The sequence below is a fragment of the Lycorma delicatula genome, chromosome 6 (genome assembly GCF_047948215.1).
Source record: "Lycorma delicatula isolate Av1 chromosome 6, ASM4794821v1, whole genome shotgun sequence".
Lineage (NCBI taxonomy): Eukaryota > Metazoa > Arthropoda > Insecta > Hemiptera > Fulgoridae > Lycorma > Lycorma delicatula.
Genome location: NC_134460.1, coordinates 104,102,929 through 104,124,794, shown reverse-complemented (window position 1 = coordinate 104,124,794; position 21,866 = coordinate 104,102,929). Strand labels below are relative to the sequence as shown.

Here is a 21,866-nt window from a genome sequence, read left to right as displayed (position 1 = left end):
GAATAGATGAACAGATCAATCACTTTTTTAGATACTACAATCTCAATTAAGGTAATACTTTAAAATAAATATTAAACTCATTGCATTATAAAATGTGCAGGAAAATTTAAAACCCTGATGAAAAATTTATGGACACAAAAGTTGCCAACCCAAGCATAAAGTGAATAATGTGATTTGCGTTTTTTAAATTTATTTTAAAATAAATGTTAATTCTGATGTACAGGTGAATAAATTACATAAAATAGTTGGAAAAAATTAGTTTTTGGCAAACAGATTGAAAAATTTGTTTTTATTACTATAAAATTAGTTAAAAATTAATTTTTTAAATTTATTTATAACTGAACGTAAATGAAACTGTGATTTTACGATCAGGAAGTGAAAAGACCACCAAATTCTTCAGAAGGACGATATCGAAATGGCAGCTAACCAAGAGGTGAATGAGTATTTACTGCGTCATATTGAGTAAGTCGTGTATTTATTTGTGTTGTGATTTGATTCATTCGAATAAAGCAATCTCATATCCCATTTTGCAGATTACAAAGGTAAGCTGAATTTTTAAACATGCATTTCTATTTAAGTTATTTTAAATTTAATCGCAGCGTGCTTTGAACTGTACTATTGAACAAGCTACATTATTTAGCAAGGTTATGCGAATGAATTAGAAAATGAGCAAGGTCATCATCCTATATTTGAATTTCTATTTATTAAATATTCTTCATATTAATTTTTTTTGTAATCATTTATTTATAGTTTTAATCTTTGTTTTATTTGAAGTGGGTTGTGGCTTTGTTTGGGTTCCCGCTCATTGTTAGTATTCCAACAATACATATTACACATAGCAATTGGTTCTGTATTTTTATTAATTTACCCAGTTTATATTTTTGCGTCTTCTGTTTTACAGATCTGGAAAATCTGCATCCTTTACTTTCTTTTATATTTGCTGAATTGGGGAAAGGAGGAAGTTTGTTATTTGTGAAGCCTTGAATTAAATGGAGTTTTATGATGTCTGAAAAACAGAGTTTAACATTGCCAGCCAGTCTTGAGAGACTGGAGATTGACCCAGAAAGGTTAAGTATAGTTTTTTGTATAAATATTAAATTTTACATTCTCTGTGAGATAACAAACCGATTGTATGCACCATACATATTCATATAATATTCACTAGTGACAGTAGTACAATCAAATGAACTGTTTGCTATCCTTGCCAACAGTTTTTTTTAGACTAGTTCGGGCATTATGTACATTAAGATTAAAAAAAAAATATACTTGAATGAGTACATACATATTTAATGAGATTATTGTGTAATGTTCTGTGATTTTCAGTCATAGAATAATAGTTTCATAGATGAGATTCTCCTAAAGTTTACTTGTTTTTTTTTAAACATAAAAGGATAACATACTAAATGATGTTAAAGAAATGAAGGAAATTTGTATTTTCCTCAGTAAATTAGGGTGATAATTTAACTTACCTTGAATATTAGTATAAAACTAAGGTTTGTGAAGGGTAATGTATACTTTTTGTTTGACAGCTGTTTTTATATAATCAACTAATACTCAGTTCCCATATTTGATGCTGTTTGATAAGCTTTTTAAATGTAAAATTCATAAGTTCAAATACTGGGATACATGTTGATCTGGTGCATAAGTTGCTTTTCATTTTGGAAGTATGTAGTTGGTTTTATAAGAGATCCACTGTAGAACTCTTGTTAAATTTGCTGGTATGGCAAAATTTTAAATATCTCAAATTCTGTCACATTTAATATATGAAGAGTTAATATGAGCATTGAATGCTCATTTGAATTAAAATGCAATAGAATTAAAAAAGTTAACTATATTACTATTAGGAACAGATTTAATTTACCCTGAAAGCATCTTAGATGAAAAAGTCATTCTCTGACAAATTTTTTAATCTAACGATTGTCTTAAAGATTTGGGTAGGAATTCCATGAGAAAACAATTTTTTGTAGCATACAACCTGGTTTTTTGAAAAATAAATAAATTAAACTTTGTTTATGCACATTAATTAGAAAAATTTGTAACATTCTATTGGAGGAAAATTGTAGATACCAAGGTTATTGATGGATTACCTCGGTGCTTCCATTGTTTGATGTGAAAGTGGAGTAAATGAATGACTATTGAGGGGACTAGTTAGATCATTAAATTCATATTAAAAATATAGTATATCTATGCATAAGATTTTATATAAGAAGAAGAAATTGGTATAATTGTTGAAGGAAGTGACATTCACCTGTACTTTTTTCTTTACAATTATGACAAAAACATAACTTGAATTATTTGTGAATTTATATTAATAAATATTATATTCATAACAATTAAGTTGAACAAAAATTTCATTGATTATTCATGTTTTTTAAACTCTTTAAATAACTTAACTTCTTAACATGGAAATATTTTAATTTAACTACTTCTCAGTGTAAAAATTGATCCTGTGTTTGCAGTACTCTTGAAGCTCTACTCATACACCAGCTTTTGCAGTACTTTTTTCTTTACAAACATTATTGACCACATATACAAGGCCAGTTTTAAATCTTCCACAGACATACGTGTTGTGGTACCTACTACAGATAGCGGTTTTGTAGTTCAGTAGTTAAAATTATCAACTGTTACCAAAATAGTTCTGTTATTTTGTTGTTTATATTCATTCATTTAAAGTAAGTGCTACAATTCATGTTCCTGCCAAGTGAGAAGTATGAGGATTAATCCAATTTTTTATGGCAAAAACATTTTGCGTCTGAAATTCATAGGTAAATTTTTTGACATTTATGGGTCGAATATTACAAGTGATTCTTAAAGTAAGACAGCGGTGCTGTTGATGTTGAGCAGGGTGAAGGAGCATTCATAATGAAGAATCCAGGTAGTCAACCAACCTATTGGTGCTGAAGGATGATTTGATTGAAAAAGGTTGACAAAAAGATTTGGGAAAATTGCCAATTCCCTGTGTCAGAATTGTCTGATGTTTGATTTATGAAATTTTGACTGAAAAATTGGGCTGTAAAAATTATGAGCAAGATGTTAGTCAGCAGACACAAGGAGAAAAATGTTAATAGCACGTGGATTTTTGCAGCATTATGAAAATGAAGGTGATGAATAGTTTGATAACATTGTTACCGGAGATAAAACCTGGATTTATTTTTCGAATGTTGATACAAAGGAACGGTCAAGCAATAGCGGCATTCATCTCCTCCTAGACCAACAAGTTCAAACAAGAACGTTTGGTAAAGCTTATGGATTCTGATTTTTGGCACCAAATTTAGTGATTATGAAACTACTGTGAATGCCGATATGTATTGCGAAACTTTAAAAACCTTACAAGAACTATAAAAAACATGACATTGGATACTATCCCACGAGATTTTGTTTTTACTTGATAGTGCTCAGCCACACACGGGAAATCACAACAAGGCAATTAGAAAAATTTTGTTTGAAAATTTTTAATCATCCCCTACCTATAGGTCCTATCTTATTTCCCAGCAATTTTCTTTTTTTTTTCATCTTAACAGTGGCTTGGTATGACAATGACAACTGATTGAAAAATTGCATTACCGTGTGCTTGATTTAAGTTACTGGTAGCAGAATTTCTTAGAAGGAATGAAGAAGCTAGTGAAATGCTATGAAACTTGAAATTGAAGGCTTGTTTAAATCCTTGGCTTGTTTAAATTTAGGCATTGTAACAGTTTGTAGCATTTTTTAAATTTCATGAGAAGTTTGAAAGAAAAAAATGAACTGAAATCTAAGTTAGTGCCTTGAACTTTGTAGACCCATTTGAAAAAAATTTATAAACAGTTTTTGAAGTTCTCTAACTGTTATCTCTATCTAATAAGTAATCCAGTAATGATTATTAAAGTAATTCTATAAAACATTAAAAATAAAATTACTATTACAAGGGTCAAGATGAAATTGAAGTTAAAAGCATAAATAAGATAATTAACTGATTGGATAATAAAGAGCTGTTACTTTTACCTTTAAAGTATATAAAAAAAGTTTAAAAAAATAAGCCAATATTAAAATAAAAATGAATTCTTTAAAAAAAATGTAGGCTACTCATTGAAATCTTAGTTTGGGAAGTTTTACAAGCATTAATGTATCAAAATTGTATTAGGTTACTGATATTGGTTAAGTTATCATTGGATTACTGACAACCTATCATTAATTATGACCTATCATTAATAATTTAGAAAAAACTATTTTAAAAATATTGAGAACTTCAAATTCAACAACGTAAAGGCTAATTATAAAAAATGTAAAGTGCAAAGAAAACAAGAAAAAACCCTCTTGGAGCACTTACTTAGCAAGTCAAAGTGGTATCGCTTTTCACAGATTTTTCATGATTTTTGAGAGGTTATAACTTTTTTATTAGTACAATACACAATAAACTTTTTTGTTTCTACAAAAACACTAAGTTGAGCAAATTTGAGATTTTTTATCACCACAGCCTCATCAGAGTTATTTGAAGCTAAAAATTGAATTTTGAAAAAGTTTCAAAAATTCATAAAAATTTAGAAGTATGTCACCATTAATATTATTTGTGGTAAAATACTAACATATAGCTAAATATAAAAAAATAAATCAAACCCTGCCTCTTGAAAAATATTACCAAAAGTGAAAGTTCACAGTTTTTCATGTTCAACTTTATGATAACTTTCTCACAAAAGGAAGGGAAAGAGGTAAATAAACCATTGGACCAATCTTTTACCTTGAGAAAATATGATTAAATTGCTTTTTGTTTCATCCTTCCAGGACAAATAGGTTTTTAGTTATGATTTTTTCTGTAAACCCTTACAGTTACAAAAATAGGTGTGCGCACCATAACAAAAATGGCCTCCACAGGTAAACTGCTTAAATAAAGAATTAAAAAAAAATAGTTTTAAGGTCCTGAAACATGTAGGAAACAAGTGGGTAAGTTTCAATTTTTTTTTGAATTGGTCAAGCAACCAGTTTGTTATTTTGGAACATTTCAAATGGATTGATCTTTCAGATAGATAGAAGTTTGATCAAGGTCAGGTAGAATGCACTACTATAAGCAGAGTAATATTTTAGTGTTTTTTTTAATTTTTTCTATTAATTTTTTTGCAGACCTTTAACATATTATTTTCTGCTCAGGTTGGATAATGGCTCTCTAATTATGGAGAAGGTTAAGAGAAAAAAACAGGATGATGAGATTGATCCAGAAGCTGTACTAGAATCTCTTTCATTATCTGGTGAAAAATGTCCATCAGGAACTTGTCATTGCAACAAGAGACGTAATCAAGAAGGTAATATCTTGCATAGAACTACATTTAAAAGGCCAATACTGCAGCGTAGTCGATTAGGCTGTTTTTCACGTAAAGTATTAAGAGATCCTGTTTTAAGGCTAAAAGAAAATAAGCCTGTTGATGATAATAATTCTAGTGGTGTAAAAATAAACTGTCTCCAAAATGATATTACAAATAATTTGCCGACTGATCTAGGTAACAGCACAGGAAAAATATTAGGTGGTGATGCTGTTAATAAGCATACAGATTTTAAATGTCTTGTTAGTTGTCATTCATCTAATATAGGAAACTGTATTACCGATGTATATTCTGGTCCTTCGTATATTGAGCTCAGGACGAAGAAGGAAAGAAATATTACAGTTCCAGTGAAGAGGAGGGGTGCCAAAATGTGTGTTTCGTGTAGTAATGTAGGACTTACCTCTGATATAAAATTGCCTCCAAAAACACAATCATCATCATCGTGTTCACTTCAAGCTCGTTTAACATCTCAGCCTCTTCAGTGTGATGATACAACGATTGATGAGCTTGCTAGTTATTTTGATCTGTTTGTCCATATTCCAAAGAAGATGTCTCATATGGCTGAAATGATGTACATTTAATATATTTGTATATAGATTGTACCAAAAATGTTATAAATTTCCTTAAGAATACAATAGTAAATTATTTTTAATTATTGTTCTTAGAAACATCAATGTGAGACTGCAGAATTTCTACTTAGTAGTTTAAATATGTTAAATTGGAATGAATAAAAATACTCCACTGAAAGTGAAAATGATATTCTGTACCTTTGATTGCTAACTAACAATACCATATTATTTATTTTTCTTACCTTCTATTTAAATTCTGTAATTCAGATTTTTTTAACTTATTTTGCTGAGAATTGCTATAGAACATTATGAATAAGTATTCATAGCAGATGTATTAAGAAAACCTTATAAAATTTAATATTCTAACAGATGTACAAAAACATAAATTTCAAATAACTAGAATAGTATTGAATGATTTAAGTATCATTCTTTGATATTGAGGTTTGTTATTACTTAGTCGATATTGGTAAGGTTTTTTTTATAACTAATATAAAGGAAACAGATTTCTGCAGAGCCATCAAACAGATCTCAGAATTTTTTTTTCTTTAATCTTTTACCAGTAATTATTATTATTATTATTATTATTATTATTATTATTATTATTACAGTATTTAAAATCTGATTGTAGGTTTGTTTATTGCATACACCCACATAGCCAGCCAGCATTCCTTAAATAGTAATTTAATTTTGATGTGTCTATAATATAATATTGTTTTATTTATACATACATACTCTTCATGTAAATGATACATAATTTCATATCGTATAGATCTCACTTCAATGTATTAAATATGCATTTATCAACAGCATTTGATGTTGTAATTGATTTTTGGATAGAAATTTTCTGTTTACTTGAGAAAAAATTGACTGCTGTTGGTATTGGTTGTTTTATTATCTGTTCAGATTTAGTTTATAATTATGAGATTGATTCTTTAAATCATATTCTTTTATGAAGTGTACTGTAATTTAAATGATTTGTGTTAATATAATGTAAAAGAAGGATTGAAAAGATACTTTGTTAGATGAAAGAAATTGATATGCATATAATGTTGCCAAAAATATAGTGATAATTTTTTTCTTTTATTTATAAACTCAATTTTTAGGAAAAGTTTTTGTAAGTTAGTTTGAGGTAGTTATATTCGTTGTTCTTCCTTGCCCTAAACAGATGTAGAAAGTAGTTGTCTTTTATACATTAAGCCCTAATTAGTTAACACTACTTAACTATCTGAATTTTTGAAATATTTTATAATTCCTTTATTTTTCATATGCTAACATTCAGCAGTTATTTCTTTATTTATTATTTAATCATTCTTATTGGGTTCTTTTCTGTTATCTTCCTCCTACTAACTTTTTCTCGAATTGAACTTAGTTCTTGAAAATAAATTTTACAGCTGAATTTTCACAGCATTATAAATTTAAAGCTTATTTTGTTGGCTAACAGGCTGCAGTTGTGGGTTTCATACAATTCTTTTATGAGATACCATAAACTCACACTAGTAATTATTTATTAAACATTTTGCTGTGACACAGTTAAACATTTAATTTTACTTATGGAGCTTGAGTGTGAGACCCTACAGTGAACTTGTTGGGTAAAGTTAACAAAAAACACACAGCTAGTATTTGCCAAAAGAAATTGGACTTTATTGAAAGAGTACCGAATGAATTTATGTTATAATTATAATCTTAAAACATAACAGGAAATTATGAAATTAGCATGACTTAATACTACTTAATATATCAGCTGAATTAATAAATGAATAATGCTGTTAAATACAAAAATACATGAATAAACCTTTATAAATACACAGTGTAACAGAGTCGGAAAATAAGAGAGTTGTTTACAATAATTTCAGTATAGAAGGCGTTAAATCACAATATAAACACATTAAAATAAATAATAATATAAATAGAATTTATTCTAATAGTAAGTTTTCTTGAAAGTATTAAGTTACAAAGAAGCACAAAAACATAACTTCATATCCGGAGTAATTTTCTTTAGATTAATTTAAGAGAATGTGAATTCAGTGCATGAATAGATAAGAATTAATCTCGGCAATTAACAAGTTAAATTAGATTAAATGATAGAGTTGAATGCAATAAACCTTTCAAGTAAAGGTAATTTGCTCTGAGTAACTGACGTTTGAACACGAAATTTTGATGAACAACACGAAATATAATAATAGTTATCAATAATAATATATGAAATATGTCGCACATAAGTTTTATAATTCTGAAGTAGTGTTTAAATTAAAAGTAGATTTGATGAGAACGATAGTTTGCATTTAATAACCCATAAAATGGGCTACACATGAACAAGGATAACATAAACGTTTAATATGAATAATAATGAATAATTTGCACTTGCCTGTATCACACACAAATATTAGCAAGAGATGAACTCGTAAAAGCAAGTACAGATGAATACATATGTAATCCTGGGCGTAGTCCGCACTGGTGTATCAGGAATACAAAGGTGTGATGTGGTTTGGTGGTAGAATGATGCGTAGAATCTCAGATGTGTAGTGATGAGTTTTGAGATTCTGCTTGAATGAGAATGTTACCACAAAGTTTGCGGGAGAGTATGGCCATAGGCGACTGCACTGGTGAGATGTTGGATCTACTCTGCCGAAAAGATGGCGAAAGAAAAAGGGGGTAAACAGATCCAGGTAGTGGACAGGAGAGAGTGTGTGTAAAAGACAAGAGATGTGTGCATGTATTAGTAAGGGGACGAAAGAATAACGGGTGTATGAAAAGGGTAGTCAAAAAATAATTCGATAGAAGAATGGACGCGGTCACTAAGGATGACGGAGGGAGGGTCGAACACAAGAACAAATAATAAAAACAGGTAGTTTTGACAGACACAAAAATTCGAAACAAAGCGAAATTTAACATTCTAGTAATAAGACAACGGGACCCACCCTAGCTTGGAATTCGTAGAAAATAACGGAAAACTTTACGCTAGAATGGCGTAAACAGAACTTGTGAAATGTTTTGAATAATTACAAAATTCTGTTATGTACATCCCATTGATCGGATAAGATGATTAATCCTGGTGAAGTATAACCAAAGTTTTAGGCTATTAAGTGTTTCAGAAGCAAATATAAAACTAATATGTTACTCAGCAGTCCCTTCAAAAAAGTGTGAAGTTACTCTGCTGGAGCTTATGGCTAAAAAAGCAGTTTCAAATCAGGCCCTAGTTTCCAGTGACATGAGTTGAGTAATAGTTTTTTCACTTTGCCATGATATTATAATTATTTCCTTACTTCAGTTCACAGAATCTAACTGATGTTAGTTCAAACTCCATAAATAAATAATAATATTCTATCAAAATTCTGTTTACTACCTTGCAGGCATCATATTTGCACATCTACTTGACATTCTTATTATTTTTTTTTATTATATTCTCATTCTTTGTAATTTTCAAAAACATTTTGTGATCATTATATAATATATATATATATATATATATATTTTTTTTTTTTCAAATTATTGATTGGATATCTGGGAAAAACAACTTAAACAATTTTATCTTGTCTTAAATTCATTCACTTAAAATATACATTCTAGAAGCTTCATGATTGACTAAAATCTGATGACATTTCTTAATCATTAACTTGCATATATCTTTTGTTTAATTGTTTATTAACTTATTTTTTTAATAAGTGTATTTTGTAACTGTATTATTTGAATACTTGTATCAGTTTTGATATGTTGTAGTAAAGTTTACTGCTTTAGGTTTGTAGACAGTTGCAGAAGAGAACCCAATGTTGTTTATACACATGCATTTTTTATGATTAAATAAATTATAACTAATTTCTATAATTTTGTTAATTTTTATAAACTTATACACCAAGAATAAGTTGCAGACTTAATTGTGATTCTGACTAAATTTGTTTTCCACATTGTCAGCCTTAAAAGAAATTATGAGTTAGAAACTGCATTTTTGTTGTATAATGTAAAATTATTTTTTATAAACCACTTCACGATCTGTAAAAGTAAACTGAAATTAAGAGTGGAGCTGTTAATGTAAAGCAGTTAAATCGCTGATGTGCAAGATTAGTATTAGTCTGATAACTGGGAAGTGAAGTTTGTTATCTAAACTCTCTGGTGTAACTGTAAAATTAATAATAATCAGATGGTTAATCTCAATTTCAATGAAGGTAACATAGTGTTGGAATGCATACTTAAGAATGATATAAAGTTTACTGTAAAGTTGTATATTCACGGATGCATATACATCAACATATGTAAAAAATTTAGTCTAATTTTTGATGTCATATAAAGTGCCACACTTGTGATCGTTAGTTGCTATTATTTACATTTAATTTAAATTTACAACCTTTCAGTAATTGCAGATTATTTGGTTTTAGTTATTTCATTAATTTTAGGGTATTGTTTTTTTCAACCAAATATTGCATAGTTCTAAAAACTTATTACATCTTTAAGGTATAAAGATATATACCTCTGACATGTCAAGATTTCAGACCTTTCTATTGAATGGCAGCATTAGCATTTTTCTTGTAAGTAGTGTAAACTTGGTATAGGCTAGAATGACATCATTGTTGCATATTGCCAGCAACAAGATTGGCCCATTGGCTGTGACTCCGTGGCAGCAGATTGTCAGAGCAATAACGATTCAGTTGATTGATTACCATATTATTTCTTTCCAATTTTTAACTTTATTTAATAATCAACATACACTATACAAAAATAAACATGTGAATGAGAACAATGAATGAAGGATTCAACTTGCATGAATGATTTCTGAGGAATGGAATATTGTAAATAAAAATTAATTACAGCTTAGTGGTGGCAGTAATGATGCCATCTCATCCATATTGAGGGTTGTTTACACTATTTCCAACAAAATGGAAATTCTGCCATTTAACAGAAAAGATCCGAGAAATTTCCCTATCTTTTTTATGTAAATTTTGTTCATTTTCTCAGCTGAGATTACAATTTTAATAAAATTTTCATCACAGTTTATACCACTTAAACATAAATAAAATCAAAACAATATTTTTAATTTTTGGGGGAAAATTCGTTTTTAGTTTTTTATAATTTATCTTTGATGTATTCAATAAAATCAAACATTTTATATTTTTGGGGAAATAATTAGTTTTCTGCATTTTTTTATAATAATTTATAAAGTACAGTGAAAAAATAACAGAAGTTGAGAAAGAGCAGAATTTTTTTTAAATAGCAAATAAAAATGCATCTTTATTGTTATTGTTGCCACAGAATTAAATAATGCACCTAAACTAATGCTTTCAGGAAAACTACAGCTCCAGTACACATCAAATATTAAGGTAATTATTTTAAAACTGAGTGAATAATAAACGTTTAAAATTTGTAACAACAATGATACATACAAAAATGTAAAATAAATAGCTTAATTTTTAAAATAAAAAAGTAGTCAAAAATACTTTAGTAAAATGTAGTTTCAATAAAACTATGTATGTTGCGATCTAGTGTATATGATTTATACTAAATTGGAGCTGTAGTTTTCATGAAGGCATTAATTTAAGTACATGATTTAATTTAATGGTGATTGATAACAGAGAAGTTCAAAAAGAAGTATTTTGCGTATTTTATTATCATTGCATTTTCTTTTACTTGTAAAATGTATTTTGTCCAGATTAAATAACTGGATATTTACTCATACTGGATAAATAACTCATTTTATTTTTTTTAGATACATTTTTTTTTTTGTATTATAATAAAAAATAAACATGAGCCTTGTATAATGAGTACTTAACAATATTTGTATGTTATCTAATAAATATATATATATATCCACATTTCTGATTTTTACAAATCAATCTATTTTCTTTATCAGTTGTATAATTGTATTCTATATTATTTTTTATTCTCCAAAAAAGTTATCACCAACACGCTTCTAATTTTTGAGTATATTTTAATGCAGCAACAAATGAATTTGGATTATTACATATTCTAATAGTTATTTTCAATTAATTATAGATAGCAAATTATAATGGACATGCCTGATATATTGAATGCATTATTATTGAGAAAAACATTACCGTTCTTTAGTCTTTAGTCATTTCAGTGCATGGTTTTGAATCTAATTAATCCCTAATTTGAAATATTTATTTATTCGCTAAAAGTCTCCCATGAATATAGAAAATGTTCATATCTATTTGGATTACTTATTGCACTGGGTAAAAAAATGTAAGGGAATCTGAAAAAAACATTTTTTCCTCCATTAGATTGGTAACATGTAAATTATTTATACATGTCTTATTATCTAATATTCTTAAAGCAAAACAGTTTTATTTAAAATGAAATTGTGAAAATAATAAAAGGATATAATTATGTTGTTTCAGTCATGGTTGTACATGTGAACATCATTTTATATTTTTCTTTTGTAATTGGATTAAAATATAAAATATGTATTTTAGAATGGATTAAACAATCTTCTCATTTCTTTCATTAATTTAAGATTTTACTTAGCTCACATGCAGTGTTTTGATAGCTTCCAATTCTTGTCAGTCTATTATTAATCCAAAAGGAGGATTGTAAATAGAGGTTCGCAATATATTCGTAAAACACTAACAATTTCATCAAAAAATTATTTTTTATACTTTTTAAAAAAAATGTTATTAGCCTGGATTCTGTTGGAATAATTGAAATCCTCTCTATTAATTCTTAAACAGTGAACCTCTGTTCACCTGTTTATTTCTTTAATATTAATTCTACATGCACTAATGCATTCTTACACCAATCACTGTGATGTAAGTGACACACAGTCATGGAGGGGTCTAAATTGCAGTTTTGAACTGGTCTGATATAAGTTTTCAGCTGGATCACCTGATTGTATTGATGTTAACAAATTCCGTAAAGAATTTGAGATCATTGATTACATTTAAGAGTATCATTGTCTTATTAAGTGGGAGCACTGTCTATGAAGAAATGTTCTGGTTTCTGAGTCAAAGGCAAGCCCTACAGGTTGCTTCCAGTGCCCCCAGATCCTTAATATCTCAATGCCCCCAGATCCTTAATATCTCAAACAGGGTCATGCATCTGCTGAGTTATGATGTTTACCCCCAAAACTATGAACATGACTGTAGTCATGAAGACAAAGGTTGGGCAGTAGCTGAAAGATCTGAACTATTGTTAGAACATCAGTTAGACTTGGTCCCAGTCTTTTTCAGTGCTATAGGTAAGACATTCATTCTTGTTTTTTAATGTTACCATAGTTGAAGCCATTTGTTGTACTTTGATAGCCAATATGTTATGTTTCTGAATGTTATTTTCAGACATGTGTTGTACATGTTTTGTGTAATTTGGTTTAATGAATTAGCTAAATTCATAGTAGACTAGAAGCAGAAGTCTATAAATATTTTTTCTTTTTCATTAAAATTAATAGCATCTGGATTTTAAGTCTTAAAAATTTTGGTTAATGTTTTTGAAATGAATCAAATGATATATTCCTTAATATTCACTTTTCTGATGATAGTTGATATTTGTTTTATAATATCATCTTCACTATCTTTTTAATGATAGTTCACAAATTACTATTGCCTGGTTACTTGCAGTAGCAAAGTTGATATTGCTTGTATTCCTTCATCAGTGACAGATGGAAGCTCAACAGCTTGGTAGAACAGCAGGATACAAGTCCTGTTTGAATTATAGAATTCAAACATCAGATCAGTTCAAACTATCAGATTCACTTAGCCTTCTTTCTTGTATCTCACACACACACACACACATATATAATTTTAAATTTTCATGTTTATAATAGTAGCAGGGGAGCAGGCAATAGTGGCCTTCTTACTGATATTATTTTCAATGTAATATGCTTTATGTATACTAAGTATTTAAAAAAAATATATATATAGTTTAGTATCTAGATCAGACTATATTATTAAAAGTTTCATTTAAAAATTTGGGTCTACCCATGACAAAATTTTGACAATTCTTTAAATTTATTATTTTCATAACAGATTTTTTATTTGAATACTGATTGCCATTTGTTAAATATTAACACAATGTTTCACACCAAACAAAAGGTGTCTCATCAGTAAACAGTTTGTAACAATAATTTTTCCAAAAGCCTGTTCCATTCTAATATTAACCCATAGTAAGCCTGAGGCTCAGTTAGCCCTTTCCCACTTGACAAAATTACCTACTCCCCTTAATTTTATTTTAGAGATGAGTTTGCTCCCTAACCAATCTTGCACATGACCAAAGCAATTCAGGTTTTGCATTGGCTCCATGAGGCTTCTATATTGTAGAATCATTTGTGAATTGCAATCACAAAGATTGTACCACTTCTTCCATACCACTTAATTCCATTCCACTGAAGCATTCTCATATTAAATAAAATAATATGAGGATAACGTAATAAATAATATATACTAAAAAATTACAATTACCAAAAACACTGTTTGCACATTCTTTGTTCCAATGTTCAACTGTTTTCTTAGTGTTTGATACAGCTCTGACAAAACCAACAGTTTTAACTAGTGCTGCTGCGAGACACAGCTTTATTGATATTGTTTACATGCGATATTTTTAATCAACCTAAAATATATAATTCATCAAATAATAACAAATAGTTATAAAAAAATTAAATTATATTGAAATAGAAACTAGAGTTCATGCTAATCAGAAAAACTGAAAAAAATTATTATTTTCACAAGCTAAAGTTGTTTTTTTACTTCCTAAGGACACGCATGACTTTCATCACATACACTGAACAGCATTGAAATGTGCGCCAATATTGTACCATTAAGGTTTAAAATGAGGGATTACTGTGACCCATTTTTGATGCAGATTATTCTATGACTATTTATTATTCTATGATTATTTTTAGAGATTATTCTATGACCCAATTTTGGGTCATACAGCAGTCAACATGTTAACTGTAAATTTAGATCTGACATTAACGGAGAGCTCAAAGTGACATATTTACAAACTACTAAGATGTTACACTTCATGATTGCTGCCCAGTAATAGAAATGCAGGAGGAATACCTAGGATACATTATGTAACCACTGCCCCTTTGAGAGACAGATGAGTATTAAGCTAGTCTTAGTTTCAAAATGATAACAAGGATTTTTTGTTATTAAATATAGTCAGTGCTATTTGCAAATAAATAAATATCTAGTTTTTAATACTAAAAACAAGACCAGTTGACTGGAAGAGCATTCCCAGATGTAAACACAAACTGTTTTTTCCCAGCAAAATATGAATCAAACCTAAAAAATTATAAGATTTTTTTTCTTGTCTGTGTACTTAAGTCATGGTCTTCATGAAAAATGTAATTTTTTTATAAAAAATAAAAAAATGTGTACTCAGTTACTATATTACGGTAAAACTGTTAGTTCATTACTGAATGAAATAATAAATGAGTTTAATATAAAATATTTTTGTTGCAGTTAAATGTTAAAAAAAATCTCAGCTGTAGATTAAAATTAATAAAATCTAATACATCGTGATAATTATATTCATCCAACTTCAACTAAAAAATAAAGCCACTTTTTTTAAAGATTTTATGTTTTTTTTAGTTTACTTTTTTGTAACTTCAAAAAGACATTACTTATTAAATTAAATCAAGTTAATTATCTTGCAATATTTCCAAAAAAAAATTCATTCCTACATTTCCACGATGTCAACAAATTCTATAAGTAACTAGCCATTATTTTCATTAACGTAGATATTCATGATATTGTCGAACAATATAGTTTAGATTATTGACCTTGGGTCAAGTGTATCTTATAAAAGGTAGAATAATTTCAGACATTTTCATCTGTGCCCAGTAATGAGTGGGGAAACTTCTTTCTAGACCTGAAGCAGATGTCATTTTCAGCAATTTAGTGTTTAATTATTGAAAGTATTATTTTTTCTCTGCTTTATAGATCTTTATATCAATCAATTCACTGAAATAATTGTATAGTATTTATGTTGTAAATTTTTGTCACTTTGTGATGTTTATATTTGTATCTAAAAAATATACCGTTATAATTGTATTTGTTTTGTTTATAGAATAATTGAATTTCTCTCTAGTTCTTTTTTTAAATTCTATAATCAGATATTCACTAAATGGCAGTTTAGTCTTAAGATACATAATTTGTTGAATTTTTGTAAGCTTAGCTAATTTACGTAAATACTGTGCTATATACCTTTTTTATCATATTTATACAAATTATAAATATGATTTATTTATTTTGATTTAATCAACATAATAAACCTCTTCAAGTGGTTATAAACTGACAAAAAGTGCATTACATTTACCTCAGTTCAGTATTTAGCAGTTTTATATGTATGGTAAATTCATCTGTTTTCAAGATTTTGAAATTTAAATCCCTTTTGACATTGTCTTAATTATGACCAGTTGATTAAATATCATTTTGCACACATTTACAAAGATATGTTTGTACTATTCATTATTTATTTTATATTAAGTCCACATTCTACTCCAGAAAATTTGGAATGATGTAGTTATAAATAAACTGGTTAAAAAAAGCTGCTAGTTATAGTATCTGAATCAGACTGTGAAACCTAGTCTGTAATAAACTTTTTTTTTGTGGGTGGTTGGTTGATTGTAATAGCCAGGTTTTAGAACTAACTGTTCAGATATTTGAACACAACTCATTTCATTGATTTTACAAAAAAATAAAACTTAATTTTTGTATGCCTGTATTTCAAATTGCATGAAATACATCAGCAAGTTTAGGGTTCAATGTAATTGCCACAGGTTTCATTGAAGTTATTAATTCATAATTCAGGTTTTATTTAGGATTTTCAGTATTTTTGGTGATGTTACAGATTTTTTTTCTTGTTTAAAAAATTAAACATTATCATCTGTATTCTTGTTACACAACCAGTTTTGCTTTGCATTAAGATTACATAACAGAAATTATTAAACTGTGACTGCCTTTAATACTGTAACATACACCACAGTATAATATTGTTTGTATAATATCATTTAAAAATAAATTATCAGTTAAGTTTATTTTTACAGTGAGGATTTAAAATACTTACTTTTCTTAAGGAATTCAGTTATTTTCATGCTCTACTGATATTTATAATCTATTTTAAGCTTTTCAGTGCCAGGCATTTTGTCACACGTGTAGCAAGAAATGCCAGAGATTTTTCACTCTGCACTCTAATGAAATGCCAGGCTTATTTTTTTTCAATTTGTAACAGTTTATTATAATAACTGTAAAATAAAATAACAAAAATTATATTTTTGTTATTTATTCACCATATTACGTAATTGTTTTACCACTATTCAGAATTAACTACTCTACAACATGCATTAATTCTTATAACCATACATCAAAAACACTATCAGTTAGAAAAGGTTACTTACATAATAGTATTTTATTTAAAAATTCTTGAATTTGCAGGGAAAGATCACATGCCAACAAAATAGCCAGTAGGATACAAGTCATACCATGTTGAAGTCCATAAAATTTTGTTTACTTATAATGAAAAATAAACTTTATGGTACTTTTCCAATTAGTCTGTAATGCTGTTTTTCCCCTTTCCACATTATAAGACTAAATAAAAACTGTACAAATTTCTAAAAGTAAGTTACTTACTAACAAAAGTAAATATGCACACTTGGATGAAAAAAAAAATTAGTTGACAGGTAAGGATAAGGATACCCAAATTACATTGTGTGGCTTTTGCTAGCTTGGATGTGAAAAAAGGTTGTTTTTTTATACCCGTGCAGTATCAATACTGCAATAAATGCTTGTATTTCCATAAATATTGACTGGTTACCATTGCTTTGCATGGCTAATCTGTCCCGATTTTTATTGATAAATCGTTCAGCAAAATAACTCCTTCAGCATAAATATATTAATTTATCATAACAATAACGAGGGAAAGAACCACTAATCCAAAAAAAAAAAAATAAATCTACTTGTTAGTAAATTTTACAAACTTTTCAAGCACTGCTGTTGTAAAAACACAACCAAAAGTAGACAGTTGGTGTAAAGTTTTGTGGGGGACAGTGCTTGATGCCAGGTAACTCCATCAAGATTAAAATTGTGTACATGACCACTATTCTGGTCTTCTTGAACAGCATTCCAATCCATCCTGTCTTCACTTTCTGAATTAGCAGGGGTTTGTAAAGGTAGACAGATCAACCCGTAGGCCTAGGTATAGGACTGATTAGGCCTGGTAGGTCCTGTTCTCATTGATATCTGATGACGAAATATTTGTATCGTCCTCGAATGTATTAAAGAAGTTGCACTACTTTCTACATCATCGCTTAACGAAATTTGTCGCTCAAATATTCCAATTCTAGTTCCCTTCTCACTGCATTACCACTCAGAAGAGACTATGCAAGCTTTATTTTATAATAAAAAACATAAATATAAACAGAATGTATAGACTTTGCACTCGCTGCTTGTTGCTCACATGAATGACTGATTCTTGCAAATTTTATCCATTAAAAATCATATGGGAAAATGTTATATTTACAAACTTATGATTAATTGGAAGTTGGCATTTCTTGCACAATTTACCAACATCTGATTTTTCAGATGCTGGCATTTCTTGAAAATATGTGGACATCTGAAAAATCGGATGTTGGCACTGAAAGGGTTAAAAAGAGAAACTTCTTTAATAAAATATGTACTAATGTATTTTTATCAGTTAAAGCTGAGCATTCCAGTCTGATAAATGCTTGTAATGGTTTGGAAGGGGTTTATATTGTTGATGAGTTACTTAACCTTCTGAAATTTAAAAATACATGTTTCTCCAGTTGTAATTGTGATTGAATTAATTATTACTGATTTTTTTTTTCTTTATATAGACAAATATTTTATAATTATGTTCTTGAAATTGTTGTGTATTTATTATATTAAAATGTTATTGTGTATCTTATTTAGACTGGTTATCTCATATAGACTGGTTTTTTATTGCATAGGTAATAGTTATTTGTATTTGATTTTTGTTGTTGCAGCTTGTAATAAATAGTATTGATTATTTGGTCATAATTATTTATTTTATTTCAGTTTTGTTTTGGATCAAATGTTGAAATATATATTGTTAAAACTTCTAACTGGATTTTCATTGTTTGTCCTTTTTAATTTTATTATTCGTAATTTACTTGCATTGTGCCATTCTTGAAGCTTAAAGTTAACAGAATTAACCATGATAGTGGTAATTCACTGACTATGTTATCTTGCTGATCTCCGTGGTGCTTGTGGTAGCATCTTAGCCTTTCATCTGGAGATCCCAGTTAGGCATGCCTTTCACATGCTACAATTGTCATTTCATCTCATTCTCTGAAGCTAAAAAACAACCACATTCTCTTGTCTTTTAGACATCCCATTTTAGAGAAGCAAGTTGGGTGCATGAATGCAACAGACAGAATGAGTAACTTTTTAAATTCATTTACCACAGAGATACTCTCAATGAAAGCTTTGCTCTCACTTTCTACAAGAAAAACAGTTTTTATTCCTTAAAAATGCAAGTGTCAAACTGCATTTATATAAATTTAGAAAATTTGTGTAATAGTACACAAATAGTCATGTATCCACTACTGAAGTAGAAATTTACATAAACACAGTGTTTGGTTAGTTCAGGCTAAGCATGTTGGACACGCTTTTATTTTGTAAAGCGAAATTATTTAAACATTCATTCAAATCAAGAATCCAGCTTGTTAATAAACAAATTGGCTGATTGTTCCATTCTCAAGACAAAGATCTCTGACAATGACTCTGTCAGCTACCTTATTAAAATTTTGTGTAAAGCACTGAAATATGTAATAAAATTAAAGCATAGGAAGAAATATTTAAAATTTATTTATAAACTGTAAAGAAATATTCAGTATATATTTCAACTTAATGTATCTTGTATTCTATAAGGAGTAGCATTTAATAAAAAATTAGAATGAATTTTATATAACTTGCTTGTTACTATAGAAACATAGCAGACATGGGTGCTCATTTCTTCCAAGGCATTAAAGTAGGTTAAAATGATATTAAAATATAACAACCAAAAATTCAGTAATATTTGTTCAATAAATAACTTTTAGCATGAAAAGGACATATATATTAGTATTTCAAATTCTTTTTGGACTGTCAACTCATGAGCAAATAATTTTTGATGATACAGGTCTAGGATTATTGAGTTTACATCAAGCAGAAACTGCTTATGACATAGATAACCTGGTTAATCAATTAAATCTTCAACTTTGCTCCATTGTTGAAGTGGGTGAAGGTATTTGTAGTGTAAGTATGTGGTTATCTACATATTATTTAAATGCTAAGGCTTTGTTAAAGACCTTACTTATAGTACATTTGGCAGCTCTAATGGGTTGTAGTAAAGACTATTGAATTTGCTTTGTAATAACTACTGAATTTCAGTAGAAGGTAAGGTTTATTATTACCTGGAAAACCATTATTCAATCTGGTATTAAAACTAAGTAAAGTTTTGTTCATTAACTGGTTATAGAAGAGTTGATGTGTTATTTTTTCTTTGTGATAGTTTATCACGAGAAGATACAGTGAAGAATTAGCAAAGTAGAAAATTTTAAAATTTATCAATCTCAATTTACCAAATTTTTATAATAATTGTTATCTTTATGTACAATAAAGTTAAATTCTAAATATATTGGTTGGTAATTTGGTTTTTGAGAGACTATAAACCAAGTGAATGAATTTTTTCAATCCTCTTTCACTTACTAACTTCTGTTTATTTCAAACTGGTTAATGATGAATCTAAATCCAGTTGAATTATACAATATTTAATGGATTATACCATTTTTTTATATACATATTTTTTTTAATAAGAAACATATATAAAGTACAAGTTATACAGATACCTAAACAAAAGACATGACAACCAATAGGGCCAGACAATTCCTAAGTAGATTAGAATTAATAGTTCACTGGAATTCTTCAGTGTGAAGTCCATCGAAGTACCGAAGAATGTAGGTAAATTTAAAAATTGTGATGTAAGCAATTTTTATTGAGTACAGATTGCATTGTATAAAAATTATTTTCAGGCATTACAATATGGTGCAAATAATGAGAATTTATTATAAGTACATAAGCCTTAAGATCAGAAACCGGAATAGAGGGAGTGTTAATGGAATTGAGGAAGCAAAAATACAAAGGGCTGATGCTAAAACAGGAATTGTGTAAATAAATTGAAGTCCATATTCACCATCTAAGTGAAGACATAAAACTAAAGTCACATGATAAAGATTGTATTCAGGTATTGGAAAATACATACATCTCATGAAAAGTTTAAGTCACTCTGTCACTGACCTGAATAATAAACAGACTAAACTGTGAGACGCATGTGAAAATAAATTTGGCAAGACAATTATTTCTGTCCTATCCCTGAGATTTGGAATTTTAATAGATGAATAGCTGACTAAATAATACTTCCAAGACTTTTTTTGAGGCCTATTAAAAGGATGTTTAAAGGATTCCATACTTAAATAAGAAATTGAAAATTATCATTTTTTGGTAGTAGTAACACTGAACCTTAGAAACACTATAAAACATATATGAAACCAGCAAGCAGTTCATATCACCAAGCATTGATTAGCTGGGTCATGTGACACCACTATGTATTGAAAAAAGACAAAGCAGCAAATGTAAATAGCTCATAAGGAATAAACTATTGCAGCATGTAAATTAATGGAAACACATATGTTATTTAAAAAAAAATAACTTAAGAAAAAAAATCATACTTGTAAAATATGTGAATATCTTGTAATTAATATTTTATCTTTTATTCTTAATCATTTCTCATGCATGATTTGGCTTAGATTCAACAATTTTATTGAAAATATTTTTATGTTAACCACATTGATAACAGTTAACAGTTTTTTGATTATTGCTGAAGGATTATCAGTTTGGATTAAAAGTCTGGTAGTTGCCTGCCCACAGCAGCACACTGTTTCATTCTTCAAAAAAATGTTCCACTTTTTTGGCAGAGGTATGGCACCAAATCTTGTTTGTACACTCTGTTGTCTGTGGGAATTTGTTTTGAAGTTGTCTCTCAA

At 28.5% G+C, this 21,866-nt stretch overlaps 2 protein-coding genes across 3 annotated transcripts in view; both read left to right on the top strand.

The window, feature by feature from the left end:
* Positions 1-402: 402 nt before the first annotated feature.
* Positions 403-9,281, top strand: LOC142326094 (uncharacterized). 2 transcript variants are annotated; one of them, XM_075368274.1, is made up of 3 exons: positions 403-542; positions 902-1,067; positions 5,122-6,674. In XM_075368274.1, exons 2-3 carry the CDS (start codon positions 1,000-1,002, stop codon positions 5,870-5,872), a joined length of 819 nt encoding a protein of 272 aa, XP_075224389.1. In that variant the 5' UTR covers positions 403-542; positions 902-999; the 3' UTR covers positions 5,873-6,674. The 2 variants fall into 2 exon arrangements, with proteins under 2 accessions (XP_075224389.1, XP_075224390.1); XM_075368275.1 differs by lacking the exon at positions 902-1,067 and having other exon boundaries at positions 416-542; positions 5,122-9,281.
* Positions 9,282-9,370: 89 nt separating this feature from the next.
* LOC142326907 (uncharacterized) overlaps positions 9,371-21,866 on the top strand; it is a 42,712-nt gene continuing 30,216 nt past the window's right edge. The window contains exon 1 of the mRNA XM_075369638.1: positions 9,371-20,079. Within this exon, the coding sequence (XP_075225753.1) occupies positions 19,885-20,079 (195 nt within the window). The 5' untranslated portion in view covers positions 9,371-19,884. The remainder of the gene's footprint in view (positions 20,080-21,866) is intronic.